Source organism: Manis javanica, chromosome 4, assembly GCF_040802235.1.
Source record: "Manis javanica isolate MJ-LG chromosome 4, MJ_LKY, whole genome shotgun sequence".
In the NCBI taxonomy this organism is placed as follows: domain Eukaryota; kingdom Metazoa; phylum Chordata; class Mammalia; order Pholidota; family Manidae; genus Manis; species Manis javanica.
Genome location: NC_133159.1, coordinates 140,083,200 through 140,110,827, shown reverse-complemented (window position 1 = coordinate 140,110,827; position 27,628 = coordinate 140,083,200). Strand labels below are relative to the sequence as shown.

At 56.1% G+C, this 27,628-nt stretch overlaps 1 protein-coding gene across 4 annotated transcripts; it reads right to left on the bottom strand.

Annotated features, from left to right (window-relative positions):
* Positions 1-885: 885 nt before the first annotated feature.
* On the bottom strand, positions 886-27,565 carry FOXN1 (forkhead box N1). Of its 4 annotated transcripts, none has more exons than XM_073235147.1 (9): positions 27,375-27,565; positions 14,115-14,251; positions 13,241-13,699; positions 10,771-10,881; positions 8,904-9,034; positions 7,510-7,606; positions 4,704-4,911; positions 4,043-4,528; positions 886-2,430 (listed from the first exon to the last, which is right to left on the bottom strand). In XM_073235147.1, the coding sequence occupies exons 2-9, from the start codon at positions 14,235-14,237 to the stop codon at positions 2,117-2,119; spliced, it is 1,929 nt and encodes a 642-aa protein (XP_073091248.1). In that variant the 5' UTR covers positions 14,238-14,251; positions 27,375-27,565; the 3' UTR covers positions 886-2,116. The 4 variants fall into 4 exon arrangements, with proteins under 4 accessions (XP_073091248.1, XP_017515466.2, XP_073091249.1 ...); XM_017659977.3 differs by having other exon boundaries at positions 14,115-14,266; positions 27,375-27,564; XM_073235148.1 differs by having other exon boundaries at positions 14,115-14,246; positions 27,375-27,564.
* Between the last annotated feature and the right edge of the window lie 63 nt (positions 27,566-27,628).

The following is a 27,628-nucleotide window of genomic DNA, read 5'->3' as shown; positions in this document are numbered from 1 at the left end:
CACCTCCTTCCCGCACAGCGGGGGCTGGGCTGGGGGGGCGGGTCTTCCTCCTGGACACACCATTGGCCCCGCCTCTCCCCATCTCCCTGCCGCAACCTATCCCTCTAGCCCCGACCCGGCCTTAGAGCTTCCAAAGAGAAGGTGCTGACGTGGGGGCGGGGGGCTCTATTATGGGGTGTTCCGCAGAGCTGCCCCTGGGGCAGGTAGGTTTTGGCTGGCCCCGGGCCTGGCCCCTGGAAGAACTTTCTAAGTAGAGGCCCCATCTGGGGCTGCTGCTCTGAGACCTGAGGTTCATGTGTGTGCTTTCTGCTCTCACGCCTGCCCCATCCCTGTTCAGGCAGAATAGGGGCTGCACCTTAAGCTGTGCTTTGGTGACGGCAGCCCACTTGGAGGTGGTACCTGGAAGGTGAGCCTAAAGTGGCACCGAGTGGCCCTGACCCTCAAGAGACCATCCTCCAGGGCCAGCAGTCCACACAGCACCAGGCTCTGCTCCATTCATGTCACCTGTGGAACCCAGAGTCCCAGCCAGGTAAAGATGGGGGCAGGAAGGCACAGCCTGGACAGGGACTGCCCCCTTCATGTGTGAGGAGATGGGAGATTTGAGGAGGGAGGGATAAATCTCAGGAAGGGGTGTGGGGCTAGGGCAGCCACTCCTGGCAGCCGTTTGAAAGTTCTCCTGGGAAGACCTCCCCCACACCTGCCCTGCCCACCTGCCCCCTCATTCTCCCCAGGCAGGTCAGGAAGCCCTCCTAAATGCCTACCTCAGTGGGTTTGGAAACTTCATAATCCTGGGTACGAGTAAGCATCATGGGCCCAGGGCACCCACAGTCAGTGTGGTATGACCGTTCTGCCCAGGGGGGTAGCCTGGAAATGAAGGCTTGGGAGCACAGACCACAAGGCGCTTGCTTTATTGTTCCAGGACAGGGGACGATGGCAGGCCATCGAGGGATTGGCTTGCCCCTGAGCCTGGAGCCAACTTCCAGAGGTTCTTGAAGCCCCAGGCCCAGAGTAGGCTAAGGCTGCCACCTCAGAGTGCAGCTTGGGCTCTTGGGTAGGGCACGGTGGACAGCTGGGCCACATCCCCGAGCTCCAGAGGCATCCTGGGTTGGCCAGTAGAACAGAGTGGGGCATGGATGCTCCTCCAGCCTGTGCCGGGCTTCCCTTCCCTGAATGCCCAGGCTGCCTGGGACAGTTGAAAGTTATTAATAAGCTGGAACCTAAACTACATGAACTTCTGATAGAGGAGTGAGATTACAGCGACCTGGAGGGGCCCTTCCTGCACCCAAGGCTGGGAGAGAGGACGCTTTCAAGTTTCCAAGGGAAAGGGCTTTTCCAAACACTTTGTGTTGGAATTAGGCTCAGTTTGGTCCTGGGGTGGTTGTTGCCCCTCCTGTGTGTCACCCCTGGGGAGGCCAGGCAGAGCATGTCCTGAGGATGAGCATGAGCATGAGCCTGGCAGAATGGGTGCTACTAAGTAGCAGCCTGGGGACCCACAGACAACTTAGGGAGAGGCTCCATATCCCCTCCTCCTGGGTGAGTTGCTCGGATAAAGATGGGAGAATAAATACAGGGGCTTCTGGGAGAGAACATGCCTGGAGGGGGCCAGGCCTGCAGAGAACATGGACGTCAGAAAAAGGTTCCAGGGTCCTGAGCATTTGGTAACCAAAACCCTCAGCTTTCAGCTGCCCCAGAATGAAGTCAGGCTGTCAGTGATATAGTCCTGATTCCTCTGCGTATAAGGAATGTGGGTGGGTGCAGGTGTGAATAACTGCATGTGTGTGTGTGTGTGTGCATGCACATGCACATGTGTGTGCACATGTGCATGACAGCTTAAGTGTGGATGAGTGTGAGCTCAGGAGAGTGCATTTTCTTCTTGCCCAGATACTTGCTCTTCAGGGGACCTGAGGAGGAGGTGGCCCGCCAGGCGGCAGAAATGCATGAGGGGCAGCACCCTGGATGATGTCTTCTTGACCCCCAGCTGTCAGCCAACAAGTCGGCTTAGTGTCATAGGGGACAGGGAGTGTTTTCCTTCCTTGACCTTTAAGGTGAGCCCGACATGGGCGGCCAGCTGGGACTTCCAGGCCAGGCAAAGGCTGGAGTGGCTGAGGCACATGGCTCATGCTAGGGCCATGGGCTTGGAGCTGGGGCTGAGGTACACTGAGGGACCAGCAGAGGCCGTGGGAGGCGAGGGCTCCAGCTCCATGAAGGCTGAGTAGAGGGTGGTGAGGTGCAGGTCACCCAGTGCCCCGGAACCCCCATTGCCTGGTGGTGCCAAGTCACCTGCTCCACTGCCTGTCTCTGCCAGACAGGGCCCAGGGGGGAAGCAGTGGGGTGGGGGTGGGGGCATCGAAGATGATGTCGGGGATGAGGTCACCAGTACCAAGGGGTCGAGGGCCAAGCTGTCATCCTTCAGCTGTTCCCAGAGGTTTCCTAGTTGAGGGAGAGAACAGGTGTCACTGGGAGCCACCGAGGAGCCCTGCCTGCCCCCAGCCCCTTGGCTTTCACAGGCTAAAGAGACCAGGATTAGGATAACGTTGACTGGGGAACAGGCCCTTGGCACTAGCTATGTGACCCCAGGCAGTTGCCAGACCTCTCTGATTCCTCCTCCCATGTAGGGCAGTCTGAAGGCCCTAACCCCAGTGATCTCTGAGGCTCTCTTTTGGGGGGAGTTGGGAGGGTCAAGGATTTGACCCTTGGAGGTGTTGATGCAGATTCTGTGTGCTCCAGGGTTAGCCTGGGGAGGGGGGCCCCTGAAATCTTCCCCTGGCTCCTGCCCAGGCTCCCAAGGAAGGTGGATCTGTAGCCCAGACAAAGGATCTTCCAACAGTGCCCTGGGGGACCTCAGGAGGTGGTTGGACTTGGCTCCCTGGGCTTCTCTGCTGCAAGGCCCAAAGGACAGAAGCAGAACCAGGAAGCACAGACTCTGCGGGACACACTGTGCTGCCACCCCATCCTCCCCTTTGTGTCGTGGGACCTGCACCATGGCAGGCAGGGACCTGGCGCTCCTGCCCTGGGATTAGGGCTGCAGGGTCTGGAAGAAGGGGGGCTGGACTAAACCCTGCAGCTCAAGGTGCCTGGGTTCCAATCTCAACTCTCCTTCTTTCTAGCTAAGTGACCTTGAATAAATTACTTAATCTCAGTACACGTCTGTGAAATGAGTATAATAATCCCTCCTATAGGCCCGTGTGAGAGAGCACATACAGAGTGACTCACCTGCCGCCCTGTCATTAGTAGGGGCTTCAGTAAATGTTTATGGTAACTCACATTGTCTATAGCTTCCTCTGAGGCTGCTGAGCCCTGCTCCCCACTTCTGGGTGGGGGTAAGGATCTAGCTGCACGTTTCAAACAATAGCTTCCCAAGACCAGGGCTCTCACTGGATTGGGGGCTCTCTGAGGATTGGCTGCCTCTACCTGCTTGTGGATGTCCCCACCCCTACCCCACTCAGGACACAGCAGGGGGTCCGAGGCCTGGGTTACACCCTCCTCCAAACCTCCTGTAGCCAGTACTGCGGCCTTGGCTCAGGGGGTGCCCTGGGGTTAAATGGGAATGTTGGGCTGGCTGCATGCAGAGATGGAACAGGCAGGACGGAATGGGATAACCAGGCCCTCTCCCTGGACTCCTATCCCCAGTCCCTCCAGGACCTGTCTTGCTCTGAGGCTTACATTCTTCCTGGGGGAAGAGTTCTCTCCTTCTGCAATAAAAGATGAACTCTGAGAAAACACAACCACTTTGGGGAATGTTCAGACTATCAGTCGCTCACAACCAAGTATGGACTGGAACATCAGGCCCTGTTCAGCTACCCAGAGCTAAGAGAGGCTTGATGATGGGGTCAGTTGAACATGTTTAGGGCCACCAAGAGGAGAGAGATGGGGGCAAGGGCATTCCTTTGACACCTCCTGCTGGCTTGGGCCTTTTCTGCCTTCAGTTGACCAGAAACCAAGCCAATAGCAGGCCATAGTGTGGAGACTTGGGGGGATGGCCACACTGCCCGATGCCCCTCTGCTGTCCTGTCCCACCTCCCTTTCCCCACCTCCAGCTCACCCTGGAAGTCAAAGTCGGTGAGAGAAGGGTTGATGGCATCCAGGTCAGTGCCCAGGTCTCCATCTGGCAGCAGAGAGTCATGCATGGTCCTGGCTGGGGAAGGCTCAGCCAGCAGCTTGGCACTGTGGCTGGGTGGGGTGTGGGCAGGCAGAGGTGAGTCCTGGGGGGTACCCGGCTGGGCCCGCAGCTCAAGGTGCCCGTCTGGCTGCGGGAACAACGGCTGGGGAGGTCCAGGAGGGGCCAGGCCCTGTGAGAGGTGTGAATATGTCTGCCCATAGCAAGAGGGCGTGTGTCCCCCAAGAAGGTCCTGCAGGGTGTTCTTGCCAGGAATGGGGCCTGGAGCTGGGTGGATCGAGTGCAGCGGCTGGGAGAGCCCAGCTGGAGGTGCCAGAGGCCGGATGGGGCCTGAGCCTGCCAGCCCAGGGGGTCCCAGAAGTGGGGAGCCCAGCTTCTCCCTCTTGTCTCCAATGAGGCTGTCCAGCTCTTCTGAAAAGGCCCAAGAGAGAGGGATACTGTGAGACCTCCCCTCTGCACAAGCCCTCCCCAGCCTTGGGACCCTGCTCAGGCCCTTTCTTCACTCAGCAATTCTCCTTGCTCAGCTTTTCTCTCCTTTTTGCTCCTGGGTACCCTGGGCCCTCCCTGTGTGGCCCATCCCCCTCACCCGGCTTGGCCATGCTCTTGCGCACAGCAATGGGGTCTTTCCTCTTCCACTTCTGCAGCTCCTCCTGCATTTTGTCGATCTTGGCCGGATTGAGGGCCCACAGGCAGCCTTTGCGAGAGGAACTTCCTGATTTGTTCTCCACTTTCTCGAAGCACTTGTTGAGAGAGAGGTTGTGGCGGACAGAATTCTTCCAGCCATCAGGTGCCGTCTGCCAGAGCAGAGCAAGGCAAGAATTCAGGCTGTGGTCAGGCAGCCAGAGCTGGCTCTGGGTCTGGGTTCCAGAAAAACCCTTTGTCCTCTAGGCACAGAACTGCCAACCACTCTGGGGCTTGCAGTCCTCCTCAGCACCCAGCTCAGGCTCAGTACCCTTCAGTGGTGGGGGATGGATGGGCAGGAACCTGATCACAAGGTATTTTCACCTAAAATCTATCCCCATCCCTTTAGGCTGCCCCTTGGGAGGACTGTCGAGGTGATTCATAAAGGACAGGGCTGGTGGGCTCTACAGAGCCCTCCAGGCTGTCGCCCACCTGGGGGAGGACCACTCCGTAGCAGGTCTTCAGGCCTGTGCGTGGCCCCCTCTGTGGAAAGGGCGCTCACTGCTCTGAGGTCTCTGGTGCCAGCTTGGGGGAGGGAGTCGGGGGGAAGCTATGCAGTGCTCTCTGGCTGGGCCTGCCTCATCCCTCCGGGGCAGACTCAGGAGCAAAGGACAATGGGTGAGGTGGCTGAGTGTCCGGGTGTGTGCACAGAGTGCACATATGTTTGTGTGTATACCTGGATTTTGGTGAGAGAGAGAAAGAAAGAGAGGCTTTGGCTATGTGGATGAGCGTCCTTAAGTGTGTCTCCCTGGTGTGACCTCATCTCCTCCGTATAGGTCTGTAGATTTCTCTGAGTGAGGTTGTGGGTATCCCTGAGGCTGAGTGTGTGAGAAAGTCTCTCTGGGTGTGTATGTGGGGGTATTCGTGATTGCATGCATGTGTGGGTGTGAGCGTTCAGTGTGCCTGGGGGGCGTGCCCTGGTGGGTAGGCCGGCCCTCAGGCCGGGGGTGCTCGTGCCAACAGAATAAGCACCCATTAGGAGGCCCGGTCATGCCACCAGTGCAGTAATTGTGCCCAGGGAGGGTTGTAAAAACCATTAGGCTGACTCAGTTGGGTGAGAGGCGGTGGTGGGGATGCTACTTGGCATCCCCTGTTCCTCCACCTCCAGCTCTGTCCCAGGCTCTGTGACAGTCCTGGGCCCAGCAGGAGCTGACTGTGGGCAGAGAACCCACTCTGACCATGGGGGCCTCTTCGTCCTTACCCCCTAGCCCCTTTTCCCTTTCAGTTCGGGGTTTTTGCTTAATGAGGGGCAGCCACTCCCTCCTCCCCAGCTCACTTGCCCCAGGGAGCAGCCAGGTTGAATCACGCCCAGCAAAACTGGGCCCTGATGCCAGCGTCACTGCAAGCTGCTGGCAGGAGCTGCTGGAGCTTTTCTCAGGGGCAGCTGGCCTGGGCAGGGGGCTGGTTGAGATGACCCCCGAGGCTCCCAGGGTCATGAGGGAGGGTTCTCGAGCCACCAGACCAGCCTGCTGGGGATGCACCTTCACCTCCCACTACAGTCCCTACTATGCCACCCAATGGGCAGAGCTAATGGGCACTGGGCCCTTTTATGGTCAAATTAATCTGTGACGTTGGGATGCCAGGGCAGCCCGCATCCTAGCACTTCCTGTTTGGAAGAGGGATGGTCAGCACTAGCAATTATGTCCATTGCTGGACACTTCCCCAGTCCCACATCCCTGACTCATGGGGTTGTGGGACACCCACCTCAGCTGCCCTGGGAGTGAGTGCTGCCCAGCCCAGGGTCCACTGTGTCCTTGACCAGAAAAACGACCTTTAAATGTGGAGTGAGAGATAGAGGTGGCAGGGGATCTTTGAACTAACTCCTTAGGTGGATTACAGGAGAACTATCAGAGTTGGAAGGAAATGGTGTGCCATCCGGTTCCATCTGACTGTTTTACAGATTGGGAAACTGAGGTCCAGAGAAGAAAGGGCCTGGCTTTAGATCACATAAAGAGGTAGTGACAGAGCCCAGATTCCAACTGTCCCCTAGAGAAGGGCCCTGCCCCGGTCACCCTGTATGGCTGGCTTCACCATCTGTGGCCCATCCCATCCTCACAGATGTTTTCTCTCTGAAGTCAAATGTAAACGCAAGAGTGAGGGAGTGATGCAACTGGCTAAGAACAACAACTAGAACCGAAAAAAAAAAAATCTGTTAGGCCTCTTCACTCTCCAGCCCCATAAAACAGGGATTACACGGCTCCCAGGAAAAATAATTAAGCCAGGACGATGAGATTCAGGGAGGGGCTGGGGGCCAGGCTAGGAGTTGGGAGAAAGGGCTGAGAGGAGCGGTGCAGGGCCCTCATGTCCCTCTCTGGCTCACTGACCTCTCCGCGTGTAGGATCTAGTTCCTACAGAGGGGCTGCCAGGGGCTCTGCTGGTCATCCTGCCCACTCCTCATCTGATGGCAGCTCACCAAGTGCATGCTTGTTAGAATGAAAGCCAAGTGAGGGTTTGCCCCTGACAAGCTTCCCCTCGTCTCTGCTTCAGAAGGACGTAGTTCCATGTGTGTGGAACAGAGAACTCAAACTCTTCCCTCAGTTACACAGCAGGCTGCAGTCAGTCAGACTTTATGCTGGCAGAATGTAGACATGTCAGTCCTGATAGGCTTCAGGGACCATCCAGCTACCTCCCAACCGAATCCTCCGGCTCCAGAGAGGCCTGGCTTGCCCAGGACATGGGGGTGGTGGGGTAGGGGTGGACCTTGGACTCACCTTGAAGTAAGGGAAGTGCTCCGTCATAAAATTGTAGATCTCGCTGACTGGAAGGCTCCCCGTTTTACTGTTCTTAAGGGCCATGAAGATGAGGATGCTGAAGGCAGAGAAGGCTCTGAGAGTCTGAACTTCTGACCAGGCCTGGAGTTGCCCCCCAACCCTCCCTGCCCAGGCTGGAGTACTTGAGGACTAATAACTTGCTGCTGAATTCATGGGAGAGAGGTTCTCTGAGGTTGAAAGGAGAAGGGATGAGGAAATGGCCATTAAAGTCAGGAATTACAGTTATATGAGGGTCTTGTGGAATCTGAGAGACTGAGTTGCAATCTTGGCTTAGCACTTGCTAGCTGTGTGACCTTGGGTGAGTCCCTTAACCTCTCTGAGCCTCAGTTTCCTCAGCTTTGAAGTGAAGAAAGTAATATCTACCTCACAGTTCTAGAAGGTACACAGAAGGCACTCACTAATGGTAGTCCTTCCCTGTCAGTCCCCAACCAAATGCATGCACATTGGATAGTAAGGGGGAACACTAAGGTTTCTTGAGCCCCCACAATATGCCAGCATATTCTCTCACTGAATCCTTCCGAAAGCCTGAATATTCCTGGTTCCCCCCAACTCTCACCATTTTTTTAACAGATGAATAAAGAGAGGCTCAGAGAGATTAAGTAACTTTCCTAATGTTTCACAGCTAGTAAATTCCAGAGGCTGGACTAGAACCCAGTTCTGCTAGGCTCCAAGGATGCATGTGCTCCTCTCTGTGCATCGTCCTGCCTCTGCCAAATCCCTTATCTCTGTGCTCCTTGCTGATGCTGAAGTTCCTTTTCCTTCCCCTGAGCTCACACTGGCTGATGGCCTGACCCAGTGTGCAGCCTGGCACACAGGAGGTCAAAGGTCACTTGACCTGATTGGGTGAATGACAGTTGAGATGGAAGGTCTCCCAGAGGGCTGGGTGCTGCTGGCCTGGAATTTAAAACCCCAACCCCAGAGAAAGTGCCCCAGATCTGGCAGATGGTGGGTAAACGGAGTTGCATCTGCAGTCCTCATCCCTTACTTGTCTCTGGTAGAGCTGGGGCCTTCTCTCTGTACCTAGAGAAGGAGGGGAAAGGGGGCAAGCATCCCCCTACACTCTCAAGTCCTAGGCCCTGGGTCCCAGGAGGCTAGAACTTAGCAGGCTCACCCCAGGCTCCAGCACCTGCTGAGTCAACCCCAGGGTTAGTCAAGAGGTGATCTAGTCTTTCCCCCTGCCTCCTGCAGGAATCCCCTCTCCCGCGTCTTCTGGAAGGCCACTGGGTATAACTTCTGCCCCTTGCCATTACCCTTATACTTCAAGGATTCTATGCCTCAGTTTCCCCAGGTATCCTCCTATGCCTCTTCTACTGCAGAGGTGTTGGGAAACGTACCTGTAGGAATAGATGGGTTTGGGGAAGAGAGGCTGGTGCCCATCAGTGTTGGCCTGTGGTGCGATCCGCTGGTACGGATAGTGTGCAGAACCCAAGTAGGGTACAGGGTAGCTGCTGCCACCTGGTGAGTACTGTAGAGGTCAAAGGGGCAGAGTGGTTGCCATGGTAACCAGCCTTCCCAAGGCGGGGGTCCACTCCCCTCATTCAGATAGATACTTCTCTCCCTAGTCATGGGCTCCACCACCCATAGTCATGAGCTCTGATGGCAGAGCTATCTGAGGGTGCCATGGATGTGGACATCTGTGTGTTCCAGAATTCAGGATCTCTGCGGCTCAAAATTCCCTTCCTCTAGCTCCTTTCTCTCTGGCCCCTGGCTGCCATGGTGATGGGGCAGCAGCCTGACTGGGCCAGGAAATGTGAGGGGTGGCCTTGGCCCCCACACCCTTCCGGGCAGGCCCTCCGGGCTTCCCTTGCATCTGTCTCCTGGAATGCTGGGCCGGAAGTGGGGTGTCCAGCTTGGGCGTTTGCTGGGCACTGCCACCTTTTACGAGTTTCAGTGGCTCTTTGAAAGGGCTGGTCATGGTGGTGGGCAGGTGGGGGTAGGAGGTGGTTTTACGGCAGAGGGAGTGGCTGTGGTGCCAGGGATGGTATTTTATAGGGGTGAGGGGAGTAGGAGACTCTGACTGCCCCATCTGCTCCAGGCTGAAGTGCTCTTTCCAGGTCACCTGAGAGACACTTAGTGCCTGAGTCACCCTCTCTGCAGGCTCCATAAAGCCCTGGGTGCGGCCATCTTGTTCGAGGAGGGGGTGCGGAATGCAGAGAGCATCAAAGCGGGGCTGGGCATGGCGAGGCCATTCACGGTCTTATGGCCCCTCAGCCCTGCTGTGGCTCAGGCCACCTCAGGGGCTCCTGCCCCAGGACAGACCCAGAGCCTCGGGATGGCTCGGCCGTTCCAGCTGGGCTCCCGTGACAGTGCGGATGACCCCTCATGGGTCCCCTCTGCCTCCTCCACTTCTTTCTCTCCCCCAACAAAGCAAGGAGTCTGACACTACCCACCCCCTGGCACCCACCCCCCTGTGCCTGCCTCCGTGGCTTGGCCAAGATCAGGGCCAGTGCCAAGAGCTGGGAGTAGAACCTGCTCCACAGGCAGGGCCTGTCTCAGTGCCAGGCTGCAGGTGGATGGAGCTGGGTGCTGGGCAGCCACTTGCTCTGTCTTGCCCAGTGACTCCCGGGAGCTGCCTGGCTGCTATGGGGCTCTTTTCTTACTCTTTTTAAAAACCTCCATCCCATGCTGGTGTGGGGCAATTACTTGGCATCCTGTTCATCTGGGAGGAGCTGAGGCTGGGCAATGGGGTGAGGAAGGGGGAAGGGGCCTAAGATGATGGGGACTTGGAACCTTCCAGGTGGGAAGGTCCCTTAACCCCACTTCTGGTCCTACCCTGTCTAAGCTAAAGAGAAAATTTAAAGCGAAGCTCACCTAGCACAATGTGGCTGACCCAGGTGGAAGCCCTTGTTACCTGCCCCACTCGGCCTTGGGTGTCATCCCACACACTCCTTTTCTTTCTGCCCCTGTTCCTGTCTTTGGCTGACTCTCCTCTCCTCCCTTTTTTGGTTTACATCTGGGGCCCTGCTCCAAGCTTAAAACCAGTCTCTTTTCTGAGGCCTTTCAGGCCCTGGCAGGGTCTCAGACAAGCCCCATCCACCCCTACAGAAACATGATTGCTTCCCTCCCCATTGGTCCCTGTCCCCTACCCTGGGTGACCCAGTAGCCCCTACCCGTCCACCCAGGTGTGCACTCACATATTCCCTAACACATCCATACATCCTGAGACACTGGGGGAAGCGTGCCCACCTGCTGCAGACCCACCTGGTGGAAGGGGGGCTGGGAGGGACAGTACATGTGCTGCAAAGGGGGCTGGTAGCAGTACAGCCCAGGGCCACTCTCCAGAGCTGGGGGCTTGACTTTGACTTCCGAACCCTGTAGGAAGAAAACACGTGACCAGGCTGGGCCTTATTTTTCTTCTTTCCTCTCCTCTGGGTCTGAGACCTTACACAAAAGCAACCCTTACTCTCCCTCCCCCAAAGCTTATTCGTAGAGAACAAATAGAGAACAGAGGAGGGCAGGGGGTTTCCTGTGGGGCCTCAGCAAGTGAGTGGTGGAGCTGGGGCTGGAATCAACAACTACTGCTCCCTACCCGGTACCTCCCTGCGGCGAGACTCAGAGGCTGGCTGTCCAGAGAGGTGGGGGAGGCTTGCCGGCTTGCCAGTAGTCACACCGAGGCTGGGGTAGGGCCAGAGATTTCCCTGGAGGGACAGAGGGGTGCAGTGCCCGACCCCCATCACCAAGCCTGACTCAGGGTCTGTTTGCGGTTTCAGCGCGGCCAGCCTCTCAGAGCAGGTGTGTGAAGGTCCCCTGGAAAAGGCCACTGCTCTAGAATTTATCCTGCAGAGCGGCGGGGGAGGGGAGCTCAGGCAGTGGCCAGGCAGGCTGGTCTGGCTGGGGCTCCCGGGGCTGCCACCACTACTTGTGCAGAGCCCAAAGGAGTGCCAGCAAGCTCTCCAGAGGGGCCTGGTGAGTCGGCTCTGCCCTGTCCCTGGGCCATCCCAACCCAGGGCCTTTGCTCCCTGGGCCAGGCAGTCTACCCATTTGCCCCATGGTACCCTCTCACCCTGGCACAGGGAGCCTGCAGCTGTTGCTGCTGGTGGTGGCCAGACTCTAGCTTCCCATGGGTTGGGAGCCCCACATGGAGCTCCTAGGGTCTAGCACAGAGCTCTGCTCTGAGTAGGGCTAGACGGAGGGTACAGCTAGGTACTGGAAAGTGAACAAGACCAGGAGGAGGTTACCTGGTTACCCACTCCTCCTGGGGTTGCCAGGGGCCTTGGGAACCAGCATTGGGGCCCAGTGGGTCAAATCAGCTATGAGCTCTTTCACGGTGTGCCCTGGGGTTGCTGATGCAGGGATAGCCATAATTATAGAATCTCAGGCCTGGAAGGGCAAGAGCACCGTGTCCAACCCCCTCATTTGGGAGATGATGGGGCTGAGCCCACAGGGAGGAAATGATGTGCCCAAGGTCACCCAGTAAGTGGGTCAGCTCGCCGTGAGTCTCTGGGCCTGAGCTCTTCTCCACTGTGTTGGGGGTAAGGGAGTGGGCTCAAATCGCAGCCTCACCCCTTCCTTGCTGAGGGACAACTCCAGCCAGTCACTTGCCTCTATGAAGTCTCAGTTTCCTCATCAGAAAAATGGGATAGTGGGAACTCTTTAATGGGCTGTCATGAGGATTTAACACTTGAAAGAGAAACATCTGGCATAGCAAACGGCCAGGGTCTAGTGCTGGGTGGACATCTGGGGGATGATAGCCGACATGACGGTGCCCTCACTGTGGGCTACTGTCCTGTTCAATGGGCCTGAGCAGAAGCTGTCGAAGGGCCCCAGAATATGAACAAGGCCCTGCTTCAGCCACACCTGGTGGGCGCCTGTCTATCTTCCAAGCCCGTAAACAGGCCTTTGTTGGGCGTGGCCTGGAGATGGAATGGGAGCCTGTCTGATAGCAAGAGGAGAGGAGAGCCAGTGGGCACCCACACCCAGGGCTCAGCACCTCAGGGACCTCCAAACCAGGACTGGAGTGGGAAGCAAAGCTCTCTGTCATTTTCTTCTTCCCAAGGTACCACACCTATGAGGCAGGACTAGTAACCATACTTTTTGGGAGAAGCTCAGGTTGGTTAAGTGGTTTGCCCAAGGTCATACAGCTTGTGAGTATGGGAAGGACACATTGACCTTCCAAGGTGCTTTCAAGATATTTCTCTGAATATACACAGGCCCCACTCTGGGCAAAGGATGGGGCCCGGAAGTGTCCTTTGAGAAAATGTAAGTCCTTTCTCAACTCCGTGTACTGATGCTGGAGAGAGGAATATTGTACTCTGTGGCTCCTCCCTAAACCCTTTCTCTTGGCCTCTGGAATGTGTTTTTCTTCTCACATTTGCATATGGGTGCGTAGGTCTGGCTGGGGATTCTTGACACTTAAACAAACAGAAGTCACACACTAGAATCCTGACTCAGGAGCCCCTGGGAGGCTGCCAGCTTCCTTGGCCTGACCTGCCTCCCCGACCTTGCCCTTGCAGGCCGGCCCAGGCCGGCATCCCCTCTCCAGCTGACCTGGAGGCCCAGAATAAAGCCAAGAGACCCCAACTCTCTGATTCTGCTGCTTCCCTGGTGCACACTGATCCTGAGTGGAAAGGTCTGGTGAGGGAAGGTGGGGAGTTCTACCTCAGAGGACTTGTTCTGGGCTCTGGGAACTGGGACGGAGTAAGTAGGGTGCCCACTGGCCACTGATACTCACCAGGACTTGGGGGCTGTGCTCCTGGCTGGGGTAGGGGAGCCCATTGCACCAGGTCTCTGCTGAGAAGCCAGGCAGGAAGGCCTCGGTTTCCCCCACATCCACGGGGATCTCCTCGAAGGTCTCCAGCACCCCTGGGGTCTTAAAGGAGTGTCCATCGAGGGCCAGGGCAGTCTGAGCCTCAGGAAAGACGTCCTCATGGAAATGCCGCTTGTATGGGTGGAAAGGCACATGGCTGCCCTTGAGGAAGCGCCCAGGGCTGCTTGCTGGGCTCTCCTCAAAGCTGAAGCTGGGGTACTTGTCTGAGGGTGAGAGCCGGAAGGGGCCCGGACCTGGGCCGGCTGGGCAGTGGACTTGCTCGGGACCTGGTGATGCGACGCTGGGACTTTGTGGGGGCAGTGAGGAAGCCCTTTCTGGGGGTCTGTCAGGCACAAATGATGAGCAGCTGAAGCCGGCATGCTTCTAGGGTGGACAGAGGGTAGAGAGCCTGTGAGCAGAGGTTGGACCAGGACCCTACTGTGTGCTAGGGTAAAGGGGCTATGACTGAGCTCTGGGTGGGGGGGGGGCCCTAAATGATGGAAGAGACATGGCCTACCCTTGGAAGACCCAATCTGATGAGAGCATACTGCTCCGTACCTGGGGTGCCCCCAGTTGGATGGATGCACAGCCCTGTCCTGGGAAGGTGCCAGACTGCAGGGACAAGCATAGGCCCATATCGGAACACTTGTGGATCCTGGGCTCACTGGGTACTCGTTTGCTGGTGGAAGGAACCGGACAGATCCTGGGATGTCCCTGGGGGTGGGGGTGACTGGTCCACCTGCTGCTCTGGAGCCCTCAGGCTTTGGCCTCAGCCCAGGCCGGGGTGTTAGGTACTTACACTCTGTGGGGCAGGGGAGCCTGGGAGGCCCGGTGCCTGCATGAGGTCCCCTTGGGGCTCGCCCTCCAGTCTGGCCGGGCTGGGCAGCGTGACGTCAGACTGCGGCGGGAGGAGTGACACCATCACCCAGTCCTGGCCTCAAAGAAAGCCCGCTGTGGTGAGAGTGAGGACCGGCATCCAGGATGAGCAACCCAGGCCCACCACCTCCCTCCCACCCAATCCCTGGGCAGGGACCCTGACCCCAGCCAGACATCTGATGAGAGAGAGAGGGAGACTGACAGATGACAGACAAACTGAGAGAAACATTAGAAACAGAAGGAAGAAGGCAAACAACAGGAGAGACAGAGCAAGAAAGACACAGGAGAAGACTGGTGGGGAGAACGGAGCCGGAGGGACCCTGCCAGGCCCCGCGCAGGAGGCAGCAGAGCAGTGAATCAGTAGGACTCACAGCAAGGCCCTGCCTCCGGCTCCTGTGCCCCCTCTGTCCCCCGTCTAGGTGACTGTGGCAGGCCCTCTGGGTCGTGGCCTGAGAGGAGGGGGAGCTGGAGACTGGGTCGGGCCCAGGCCTGGGGTGGGAGTGATGCTCACGGCAGGTCACCCAGCTCTCGGCAGAGGCTGGGCCTGTGGTGTCATCCTCGGGGGCCGTGGCTTGGCTGGCATGACCACAGTGTGCACCTGGGGACTTGAGAGGTCCTGGTTGCCTAGTGGCCCCGTGAGCTTGGCATGGCACCAGGGAGGCCACCGCTGGCCTGTGGGGGAAGCTGGCATGTGCCGTGTCCGCTCCATCCTTCAAAGCCCACCTTGCACCTGTGCCTGTGCAGGCTGCTGCCCTTCCTGGGCTTCAGTTTTCACCATTCAAAAAATGAGGGGTTCAGCCTAGATGGTATCTCAGGGCTCTCTCTGCTCAGACCTTCTAGAATTAGGGAACTCTGTCCCAGCCCAACTGAGTGGTTAAGAGGGCTCAGCTCAAAGTCAGCCTTGGCCTTTCCTCGCTTGCAGTGTCAGCCAGGCTCTCTGAGCTTCAGCATCATCAGCTACAAAGCACAGAGAGAGAAGAACCTAGCTTGCATGGATGCTGCAGTAAACGGAACCACGCAGAGGAAGTATTTATCACAGCACCTAGCACATAGTAAGCACTTTATAAATGGCAACTCTTGTTATTGATATCATTAGTAGCACGGCTTCTGCTACTGCTACCATCCTCAGCTCTCTGACTTCCTTTCCCACTACCTGCAAAGGGCAGTTCTTAAAATTCCTTCTCTTTGCCCGAGCAGTCTCTGATAAAGGCCACTGTTTGCGGAGGGCCTGCCCTGGGTGGGCCACCGTGTAAATGATTTGGGGAATTTTCTCATTGCTTTGTCAGAACAAACCTGTGAGGAAGGCACATCATTAACCCCACTTTCCAGATGAGGGAACGGAGGCTCAGAGGGGTTACATGACTTGCCCCAGTCCCATAGTTAATCCTTGATAGAGTCAGGATTCAAACCCAGATCTGTCCAACTCTGAAAGCTGCACTCTTCCTACATTTTGTTCATTTGGTGGGGGTCAGGGTGGGGCTGGGATGAACTGGTGGGACAGCCAACAAGAAAAGCATGAAGTTCACACTCCCAACTTACTCAAGACTTCCTCTATGCATGTCCCAAGGCAGGTCCTCCCAGGAGCTCTGGGAGGGATAGATGGCCTCAGTGGCCCCATGGTGCCCAGCCTGAGGTCGGCACATCTTTGCTAAATGAACTCGCTCCTTTGTTGACAGGGGATATCGGGGACAGGAAGGGAGGGCATTTGCCCAAATCCCTGAGGGGATCAGTGGTGGAGGGCCTGGTAGCTGGGTGGGGGCCTGGTGGGAGGCTCTCCCGCCCCTTCAAGAGTCTCCGCCACCTCTTCGCCATGTCCCGCGCCCACTGCTCGGCAACAGTAAATGTGGCGTGACAGGGAAGCGCAGAGCTGGCCGTAATTGGACACCACAGAGGAGCAGGCATGGGGCCCAAGGGGCAGGGCAGCCCACCTCCAGCTCCGCATGACTGCTGGCCTGCCCCCTCCCCGCAACTCCCTGGACAGCTCCTGGACAGCTGGGGCCTGCCCCCCACCTGGCCGCAGCCCAGAACTGCTTTCCCAAGGCGTTCTCCTAAACCCCCAGAAGCAAGGCCAGGCGCCTTCTTCCCCTAGGCCTCAGGCTTTGTCACCGGTGGGGCCGTGGTAGCTGTTCTCTCTCGTGACAGAATAGCATGCGGTTAAGAGCAAATGCTTTGGATTTGGGCCAAACTGAGCCTGAGTCCCAGCTATGTCACTTCCTGGCTGTATGATTTTGAACAAACTGTGTAATTCTCTGTATCTCAGTTCCTCTAATGTATAGGGCTTTTGGACCCACCTCACAGGGTCATCATGAAGATTAAACAAGATGATGTGTATAAGGTGTCTAGCATGTAGAAAATGCTCATGGATGCATGTCACACATCTGGCTTCATTGTCCAAATGAGGCTGTGGCCTCTGACCCCAGACTCTCCTCACCCTGATGTTTTCACTGCTGCAGGCCTGGTGGGTCTGGGGAGATCACTAATGACCCCACACACAGAAGGCAGCTGCCTTTTCTAGCCCTGCCTTGTATACCTGGTCTCAGGGGGCTCAGACCTTAGCTGTACTCCTCTGAGACATGAACCTGAGGAGGCCTCTCTGAGCTTCCGTTTGAGCCACAGCTTTTAGGGTTTGGCCTTCCCAGAAGGACCCTTGCTGCACCTGCCTCACACACATCCTTGTGCCAAACCCTATATCCTAGGATGTTATCTGTAGCCAGGGCTGACTTCCTGCATGTCAGAGTCTTAACTAAAAGCTTCAGTTCACAGTCCCGACTTTCCTATCCTGGCTAGGTCACCCCACCACCCCACATCCTCATAGCCCCAGGGGCAGGATCAGAGCCAGGGAGGCTCTGCAGTGTTCAGAGGCCCACCCTTCATTTGCATTAAGGATGCAGAAGTCCCTGAACGCTCCTCAATGGAGGGCTTCTCTGGAGAGGTTTTATAAATGACTCCTGATTCAGTGGTAGCCCCTTGGTCGCCTCAGCAAAAGCTCTATTCTACAAAGGAGGAAAGGAGGGCCAGAGAAGAGGTTAAGTGACTTGTCCAAGACCCCATAGCTTCTAACAGGGGGGTTCCTCCACCAATTGCATTCAAAAGGGCCCTCCCACCTCAGGGGCTGGGCAGAGGGGTCTGACTGGTGTATATGGGGTTGAGGGTAGCCGGGTGGGCACTCCTGTCCTGCACAGGGAAAAGCTCCCTATGGGAGCGGGTGAGGCTGCTGTGGCTGCTGACCCCTCCCTGGAGTAGCCTGCAGAGCCCCTGAAGTTGGATGATCTAGATCAGAAGCTCTAGGGTCACTGGGCTTGAATCCCAGTCACTGCAGGACTTCAGTTGGACAAGTCACTGAAGTTCCTTTCCTGGGCCTCAGTTTCCTCATTTGCAAAATAGTGCTAATAATACGTATCTCTCTGAAGGATTAGATGAACTACTGCTTGTAAATAGCTTAATGCATAAGTATATGCTCAATAAATGATAGCTATTATTAATAATTAGCAGTGGGATAGTGTTAATTTAAAGCATGAGCTCTAAGGTGGGGGAAGGGAGAGCAAAGGAAACTCCTGTGCCACCCACCTGTCTTTCTGACACCCACCTCCCCCATTGCCAGAGGCTAAACTTCCATTCTCTAGACTCTCTGGCCTCAGAGATCATTCTAAGCCATGCCCCTGGCAGAGCCAGTGCCAGTAGAAACTTCCAGAGATTAGAGTAGGAAGGAGAGGGTGATTTCTGGGTCCCTCAGGAGGCCTCTCTGATGGCTCCTGTGTCCTGGGGCTGGCAGCTGATTCTTCAAGGAGGAATCTTTCCTTGAAGTCTAACCTTTATCCTACCTGCTTCAGTTCCAGGGAACACAATAGGATGCCTGTGTGCACAAATATCAGCACACCAATGCAGGTGGTCCAGTCAGCTCTCCTCCTTTCTCAGATCCCAGGAAGCTACCCCAGATGACTCTCAGGACCCCGCCTCTTAGTGTGGGCTCCCCCAACCCACAGCCTGCCCCTTTCTGGGCTGGGGCTAGGCCAGGCCTCTCAGTGGTGGACTGTGCCCTGGAGTCCCTTCAACTGTAAGGAAGATCATCATTGCAACTCCACATCCATAAAGCTCTCGGCAGTTTACAGGCACTTTTGTATCCATCATCTCATTTCACCCTCCCTTTGTCCCAGAGGGAAGCAGGCGGTGGAGTGCTGGAGACGGCTGCCATGGGCCTGTGAGAGTCAATGGTGCCCATGTCTTCCCGGCTCCACAGGTTCAGGGAAATCAGGCAAATCGGCCATCATGGGTGGGAGTATTTATCCATGGAAATTAGCAAATACTACAAATCAGAGCTTTTTGGGAGGTGAAGGAGAGCTGGTTAGTGAACACAAGATCAGCACACCACTGGTAGGACAGCAGGGAAAAAAATATTTTTCAGGGGAGAAAACTGAGGCCCAGAGAGGGGAAGTGACATGCCGAGGGCCACACAGCTAAAACTGAAAACCACATCTCTTGATTTTCAGGCCTTGAGAGCCCCAACCACACCCCCACACAGACACATTCCAGATGTGCAACCTGGCAAAACATTAGCTGAGGACCATTCCAGTATCCAGGCATTCTGTCTGTCCGCCCTCTGCTCTCTGAACTTCCATGATCCTTGGAGAGTGAGAGGGCAGAGATGGGGACAGAAAAAGTAGACTGCATCTTCCCTGGAGTCAGAGGGAGGAAAGAAATGGCACTCCATCCCGAGTAGGGAGCATGACGAGTGCGAAATTCCACAGAGAGCAAGTCACCGGAATCAACAACAATCATTATTGAATCCCTGCTCTGTGCCCTTTTGGCAAATAGCCAGGCCCTGTGCCCACTTCACCTAGCACATCTCCCCACCTGTCAGGGACACTTCCCTAATGTCTCAGGGCTCAGGGGGCCAGTGTTTGCTGGTTGTCTGACCTTGGGCAAGTCACTTGGTGTTTCTGCACTTCAGTCCCTTGTAAGTAAAATGAGGCACTGGGACCATGTGTATCTAAAGATGCAGAGATGGGTCCTGTAGGTGTATATGGCCCACAGAGCTGTCAGCTGGGCCCTCACCCCTGCCCTGTCTTCAGGAGGGACCTGCCTGAGGAAATCCTCCAGGGGATCAGGAACAGCTGGGGGAGTTAATATGTCCAAGAAAAGAGTGATTTAATATTACCACTCTTATTTTATAGATGAGGAAACTGAGGCTTAGAGAGGTTAACCTGACTTGCCCAAGTTCACTCAGCTAGTAAATTATGCTCCCCAGGATTCAGACACAGGCTTCAAAGCCAATGTGCTTAACTACTACATGGCCCGTCCCAAGTCCCAACCTCGGGAACAATCAGCTTCCTTGCTCACACCTGGAGGCCAGTGTGGCTGGCAGGGGGCGAGGTTGGAGGTTTCCTTGGAGGGTCTGGCCCTGCATCCCCACTGGGCAGCTGAGTCAAGGGCCTTCACTGGGCTCTCTCCACACTCCCTCCCAGCCGCTGCCTCCTACCCACCCTTTACGGGCAGGTGGAGACTGTGCAGTTCCGCCTTAATGGTTTCTGTCACTGGCTGCGGCAGCATGTTTTACGAGAGGTGGGGCTGGGCGCAGGGCTGCCTGTGGCCCCACCCAGGCTCCACCTGCCTGGCTGCTGGGAGGGGTCCCCTGGAGCAGTTCGGTAATTACCTAGTTGGGGGTGGCAGGGAAGGGCCTGGGGGCTGCTCCTGAGGCTTGGATACCAGAAGCCTAGGGATGCCAAGGAAGAGGGGGTTTCTAAACTCCTCTATCTTTTCAAGGGTGGGATTTCTTAGCCAGATTTCTGGCTCCTCTGGCTCTTGACCCATCTCGTTTTCAGGAAATGGGTCAGCTGCCCCTGCCCCAGGTCTGATTGAAGAGCTTTGTGAAGCAGCTAGGGACAGAAGGGGAAGGGGTGGAGAGGGGAAGAAGAACAAAGGATAAAGAGCAATCATGTCCCACTTGTGATGCTTTTCTCAAATCTGAGCCACTGACACCTGCAACTGAGTCATTCCCGTCTCCCGAATCAGGGCTCTCCCAAAGGCCACGGTCATTCCCCTGCCTCTGGAAGCAGGCTGAATCTAGAGCATCACTTGGTTTGCCCATCCCGAAAATGTATTTGAGCTATTTTCCGTGCCTGGAGCTGACCTGAAAAAGTTCTTCCAGATAGCTGACCTGAATCTGTCTTGTAATCTTAGTCCTCTTGCCCTGTCCTTTCTGCCAATCACCAAGTGACCCTCCAGAGGCTTACAAATGGCAGTGGACCCTTTCCTTCTTCAGCGTGGGTCCCAGCCTTGCTGCAAATGCCTGACTCCAACAGCTTCCTATCTTCCCACTCTCCTTTGTCCAGCACCACTTCTTCTCCACCATCCCTGGCCATCCTGGGTACCTTCCCATCTCCAGCCCACCTCTACCCCCTGCCACCCAGACCAGACCACAAAGGAGCTGAATCCAAGCACTCACAGTGGGCTCAGGGCCATGGCCACCATCAGGGCTTCGGGGAGTCATTCAGCCCAGCAACACCCCAGGAGCCTCCATCAAGGTATAAATACTCCCACATGCCTGGACCAGCCCCCTGCCTGAGGGCTGGGGTGGGGCAGCCTCCCCAGGCCAGGCAGGCAGGTCACATGCCCCATAAATGCCACAGGACCGCAGGCCCTTCCCAATAGTCCTGGGAAGACCAAATGGGGTCTGACCTCTCTAGATGGATGGCTGATGGGTGGATGGATGGATAAGTGGATAGGTGGATGGATGGATGGAATGGACAAATCAATGGATGGACAGATTAATGGATGGACAAATGACTGGATGGAGAGCTGAACAGATGGACAGACAGATGGATGAATGGACGGTGGGACAGATCAATAAGTGTGAACTGCCTGTGGATGCTCATTTGGTTGATGGGAAGGTAGGGATGCTTGGTTTAAGGAAATAAGACCTGTTACCCCTCAAACCTCCCATCCTTCTCTTACTGAGATACCTACCATGATCCCTTTCCTCCTCTGCTATGGCCACCTGGTCTGAGACACTGTCTTCAGTGTTCTCACCACTCCTTAGGTGCCCCTTTCCCAAGAACTCCCACCTAAACACCACAGCCCCCAGGCATCTTTGCTCTTACACTTGGCTGGCACCCATGGTCTGCCTTTTTCTCCCTCCTGCCCACTACGGCATCTAGGCTTGGAAGCTGGGAGCCCACCTCCAGATCTTGCTCCCAGAAGCAAGGTTAGCTCGCCCTCCAAGGTTAGCAGGGGGAGAGGGAGGCAACATTCTCAGTTCCAAGAACAGGAGACCCTTAGATGGGCACCTTAGGGAGAAGGTGGCCTCTACCCCCACCTTTCCCAGGGATCTTTAAAGGTCTGACTGGGTCTGATGGTGACAACAGAATTGGCAAGGGACTTGTAGGTGGATAATGTGACCTAGAACCATTGGGGACCTGATTGGAGAATGGGGCTCCTTGAGGCAGGTACTTCTTGCCTGCTTGATCCTCCCGGGGGCAGTGTGGAGAAAGCAGTGGTCTGAGGCCTTAGACACTGATTTTCAGAGGAGTTCCTTCTAATTCTCAGTCTTCCCAGCTGTGAAAGGGATCAAGGAGTGGATGGAGAAGTGAGGAGTATCTGAAGGAACAGGAGGATTTCTCACAGACTATGAACTATGTGGCCTCGTCGTTCCTTACAACATGCTTCCTCCAACCACGCAGGCTGACAGGAGGTGAGGAATGTGCTGAGGGATGGGACAAAGTTGCTTGCCTCTGAGCATCCACTAGCTCTGTGATCCTGTGGTCCAGAAGTCGTGTCCCCATAATGAAGTCGCTCATGGCCTGGGGGTCCTATCCTGGCTCCCTGTGGGCTGTTCTGGTAACTGGCTGCCAAGAGGACTGGCTGTAGTAGTGATTGGCAGCTGAGGATCTGAGCTGTGAGACCCACAGGGGTGACCGGAGCCTTCTTGCATGCATCTCAGCCCCTAGCCTGATGTTTATTGTCTCAGAGGCCCCTGGCCACTCTGTTCCCTCACAGGGAGTCCTGAGCAAGGACCCCAGGAGCATCCTCTCCCAGTTCTGCCATTAATGTGGCTGGGCATGGGAATGAACTCCAGTTCCTCCTTCATGAAATGGGGTCCTTGTCTTTGCTCTGCATACCTTACCTCACTGAATGAGACCTGGAATGTCAGATGCTCTGAGGAAGGTGAACTGATACTGTCTTGTCCAGCACACCTGGCTCCCTCCTCTGGGGGCCGGAGCCCATGGGATTTCAGGAGAGGGATGGGGGCTGAGATCTTTTCATCTTCAACTGTTTGCCCTTCCTAGGGTGCTCTCCATGGGGGTGGTCAAGAGTGCTCACATTCAGCTGGTGGGTCCATCTGCCTGCCCATCTTAGTGTAGATGTGGCTCAGGATCCTATCATCTCGTGGGCCAGGGGCCTCTTACACTCTGTACATATCATTATCAGGAGGCCTGCTTATTAGAATCAATCTATCATTAGGGATATTAATTCTGCCACCACTACTAATAATACAGATCTAGTACAAGACAAATACATACTGGTGCAGCCGGTCCCCTGATGCCAGCCACAGCGCACACGTGCACAACACAAGGCAGGCTGTAAGTTAACCGCTTGAACTCACCGAACTTTGGAGTGAGAAGAACACTGGAAGACCTTCCCACCCAGTCACCTCCCTATTTGACAGATGGGGGAACTGAGGTCCTGCCTTTGGAAGGGATTGTTCCCTGTTATGCAGGTACCTGGGCATCAGCCCATCCTCCCAGCGCCTGGGCTGGGTGAAGTCAGCTTCATTGGTGAGCAAAGGATGTGGAGTAGTGGCAGGTTCTGGGGTGTCGCCCTAAGTCCATCCAACTCCTGGGCTCCAGCCCCCACCTTTCTCTCTTAATTATCCCCAGATCCTCCTGGGCTTAGCATGCCATTCCAAAGAACTTTCTATCCAAAACCCTTCCCACTGCAGGCAGATTGGACATGCTTGTGAGAAGGCTCAGAGAGGCCAAGCCTCCTCTCCAAAGCCACATGTCGCAGGGACCCAACGTGAGCCCCGTGGGGACATCTCTGGCTGCTGTGGTCACTCTGGCTCTGCTAAGTGGGGAGTCTGGTAACTGGGTTTTCTGGTCACAGTGATCTGTGTGTGTCTTCCAGCACATCCTAGGCCTTCCAAGACTGATGGGCTGCTGGAGTCAGAGACATGGCTGTGGAATTTACAAGTGTAGGTGGAATCTCCAACTGTCTCCGGGCAATCCGGTTCCTGGAACACGCCCCATTTCAGGGGTGTGTGTGTGTGTGTGTGTGTGTGGTGTGTGTGTGTGTGTGTGTGTGTGTGTGTGTGTGTGTGTGTTGGTGCCTGGAACATGCCCCATTTCAGGGGTGTGTGTGTGTGTGTGTGTGTGTGTGTGTGTGTGTGTGTGTTGGTGCCCAAGCTGGCTGTAGTTTGTCAGAAGCAGTAGTTTCAGGCAGGGGAGGCAGGGTTTGAAGTTCATGATCAGGCATCGTCTCATGAGCAGAAGGTGGAGAGTTAGGGTCAGACCTCCCGGGGGCTCTGTTGCATCCTGGGGGGTTTTGAGGAGTGCCCACCCCTAGAGATTTCAGAGCAGAGTAGCCATGACAGCATGGAATCCCTTTTCACTGTGACTCACAGCTGGCTCTCGAGTCAAGTTGCCTGAGAGATCACGATTCAGCTAATTCTCTCCCCAGCCCCATTAATCTGCGCTGACTAAGCAAGAGCCACAGGCGGGGTAGAGACCCAAGGATGCTCATGATGGCAATCATTCCTCAACAGCCCAGCAGGCCTTCTTGCTTCAGCTTCTGTCCTGCAACCTGCTTTAGGCCTGGCCGTGCCTGATTGGATTGGTTACACTCCCAGCCCCTGAGAAAGGTGGCCACTGCCTCCCTTTGGGGCCTCTGAGCATGTCTCTCCATCTCCCACTCCCCCTGCCTCCACTGCAGTGTGGAGAGGTCTATTTGGACGTCAGACCTCAACTTATCCTGTTGCACTTGAACTCATTTTAACTGTCCAGCATCTAGCCACCTTTCAGCATTCACTGTCCCTGGTCGACGGGATGGTGAGATCCTGAACCATCCCGTGCCCCCACAAAGGTGGGCAGGCAGAGATGGGCTCACCAGCTACATGTGAGCACTCTTGACCACCCCCATGGAGAGCACCCTGGGAAGGGCAAATGGTTGAAGGGGATCAGGAAGCTGAGGGCTTCTCCCATCCAATCCATTTTGTCCTAGTGGCATGGCTCTGGGGCTTTTCCTGAGAACAGGGAGAACATGGAGGACCCACCAGGGACACGCACTGGCAGGGACAAAGATGCAGGTGTTAAACTCTAGGGGGCTCTCTGACGCCTGGAGAGATCATCCTGGGGAGGCAGGGGTAGTGTGCAATGGGAAGTGGGGTTGAGGATGAGGATGGAGGTGAGGCTGAGAGGGGAGAGACAGATGGAGTGGTGGAGATGGAGGTGAACTTGGGATAGGGATAGGGTTGGACTATGGAAGGAGACAGGGCCTGGGTGGGCAGTTAGGGATGGGGTGGGCTGAGGTTGGTGATGGGCACAGAGATAGAGGATGAGGCAGAGGCTGGGGATGGAGAAATTGGAAAGACCGGAATTATTCTGGGAACTTTGTGCTTCTAGGATGCACTCTCCCAGAGGTCACCTTGTCATTCCCCTTCTCCTGGGCATGTTGCCAGCCCAACCACACCCATCCCGATCAATGGTTGCCTCTCCACTCAGGAAACCACCTCCTGTGGTGACATAGTCCAGCCAAACTCAATTTAAAATGCTGAAATGTCTCTCTGAAGTCTAATGTCAGTCTCCCCAACTGTGAGTGGGAAGGAAAGAAGGGAGGGCATACTGGTGGGACCTCTGCCCCCTGCATCCCTCTGTTATGGGGGAATAAGGGGAGGTGTGCAGAAGTGTCTCCCAGTCGCCCCTCCCCATTAGAGTATGGAGCTGTGGGGCCCAGCAGAGGGGTGGTGGGCACGGGGTCTTCTCTCCGTCTCTTCCTGTACACAAGCTCCCAGAAAATTTCAGTGTGACTTAATAAGTCTCTGGCTTTGTGCTTGAGCCCTATAAAGGCAATGGGGGCTCTGCTGGTTCATGAGGACTCAAGCTAGAAGGAGGGAGGTTAGACATCAGGAAGAACTTCCAGGCTAGGAAGGATGGAGAGCCCACAGGAAGTGGTGCTGTGTTGCTTTCTTGGAAGCCAGGGGGGAAGCTCCATGGGGCCTAAAAGGAAGCTCTCCCTGAGGCCAAGCAGGGGATGTATGGTGGCTTCCTAGAAGACACATGCCACCAGTGGGCTTTCTCCCTTGTCTTCAACTTTCGGAAGCCTTCTCTCTTCTCTGAATGATGAAAGCTGGTGGTTGGGGGCAATGTGGGGTCAGTATATGGAGGAGACAAAGACGGGGAGCAGGGAGGGGTCCCAAACCCCCCAATCTTTCTTTCCCCTCCCCAGGAGTGGAGCTGAGAGGATTCTGGGGCTCACCGAGCCCCTGGGAAATAAAGTCCTCTGAGAACTCCCTGGCATTCCCGGGAGAACAGGTTCCTGGCCCTGGGAGGTGAGTGAGGCGCCGGGCCTGGGGGGGCAGCATGCCTCAGCAGGCCCTGGAGCCTGGAGCTGAGCTGCAATGGCAGCATGGGCGGGGCGGGCAGGGAGCCGGCAGGGAGCAGGGAGCCGGCAGGACATGCGCCTCTTCCCATGGTGTCTTCCCTCCTGTGGATCCCAAGCTTCCCCAGGACCTAGCCTGAGTCTGGTCCTGCCTAGCCTGCACCAGAGAGAGGGGCCAGGACAGAAGGTGCTGCCCCTGCATCAGCTGAGGGTGTCCTTCTACTGCCTTTATCCAGGGGGTCAGGGAATGACCAAGGTGGTAAAAGGGCCTCAGCCAGGCCTGATGGGGGCAGGAATGGAGTGCAGTGCACCCACCCCAACCCACCCTCCAGTCAGATCAGCAGAACTGGCTTGTATCAGTGGGGAAAGGAGAATGCTATGGGGCCAGCCAAGCTGGCCCCTGCAGCTGTGCAGACTTCAGACTCCTGGGAGGACTTCATGACAGCCAGGGAACCAATCAAGTTTCCGCCCTTGGGGTCAGGAAAGTGAGGAGGGGCAGCCCTGTCTGGCATGGGAAGTGACCAGCATAGGGCGATGGATGAGATGACTTCTCAAGAAACTGACCCTCTTTGCCTGGATCCTCCCCACCGCCCAGCTGCACCTGGCCACATGGCTCACACCGACACCTCTCCCACACATACACCTGTAGGTGCGGAGAAGCAGCAAGCACACCCACAAGTTAGGTCCATTCTCACTCTAACTTGCTTCTTTGGCTATTTAGGGGGACCTGAGGGACTCCACGGGGAATGCCAGAGCCTAACCTGACTAGGTAGGGGCTAAGGACGAGCCGTGGGAGCTGGTGGAGGCTTCCTGCTGTCCCAGCCATTTCCCTAAGGGCCTTCGCTCCCCAGACACCAATTCTAGGCCTCAAGGGTCTTAGAGCTCCCTGCCTACCCCAGGTCTGCCCACCAGGCCTCTTCAGTGGTCTTAAGGGAGAGAGATGCTCTTAGACCTCCAGGGGATTCTGCCTTGAACTCAGCATCAGGTACTGGCCATAGCACCTGTTTGCCACCTGTCTGATTCTCCACCAGGTGCACCATCTCCTTCCTGCTACCCAGGCTTGCCCCAGGCCCCAGGTGTCTAGGCCCCAGCCCAGCTGTGCAGAGATGGTGAGTGATTCCTTGATAAACACACACGCTTGGCACCCCCCAGCCCCGAGCTGGGTTCTCCCTCCCTATCCAGAAAAGCCACTAAGCTGGGAATCTGCCTCCCTGTCTTCCGGTTCTAGTACTTCCAAGACATCATTTTCTCCCAGCACAAGGTGGCTAAGCACACCCTCTCCAACACACAGGGACACACACACAAACTCTGAAGAACACCAGAATGAAAAGCTGTGCTACAGCAAGAAGGATTGAAGTTAGACAACCTGCAACAGGAATGAAGGGTGGAGCAGGAGAAGGGGGTCCTCCTTGGCCTCCAGGCACTCACCCCACTTCCTGAGTCTCCCTTGAACTGCAATGAGAGGATGGGAAGCGCCCAGGTGCTCCCAGTTACTCCTGGGGCCCGTTAAAAAATCACCCCCCCCCCCCCCGCCCCATGCCCTGGCCCAGCCCTGCTGGCTTCCATGGCTGACTTGGGACGGGTCTCCTCTTACCTGCTCAGTGAAGCAGGTCGGCGTGGGGGCCCGGGTTTGTGGGGCCAGGAGCTCCGTCCGTCTGTCAGTCTGTCAGCTCGGCCGTCCCAGGTCTGTGCTGACATCAGGTGAGGGGAGGCAGCTGCTGGGTGAGCCAATAATTATGATATCAGCTTCCCCTTGCCCTGAGGGGCTGCTGCCAAAATGGGGAGAAGAGCAAGGTGACTAAGAAGCTAGTTTTCTCCTTGGCTCTTGTTTGACAGGTACCAGCTCCT

Coding starts and splice junctions, on each gene's coding strand:
- FOXN1 (XM_073235146.1), bottom strand. CDS start 20,678: ATGACTCCCCGAAGCCCTGATGGTGGCCATGGCCCTGAGCCCACT. Junction 10,882..13,240: donor AGCACAGCCCCCAAGTCCTG/GTGAGTATCAGT, acceptor TTCTTCCTACAG/GGTTCGGAAGTCAAAGTCAA. Junction 4,529..4,703: donor CAAGAGCATGGCCAAGCCGG/GTGAGGGGGATG, acceptor GGGCCTTTTCAG/AAGAGCTGGACAGCCTCATT.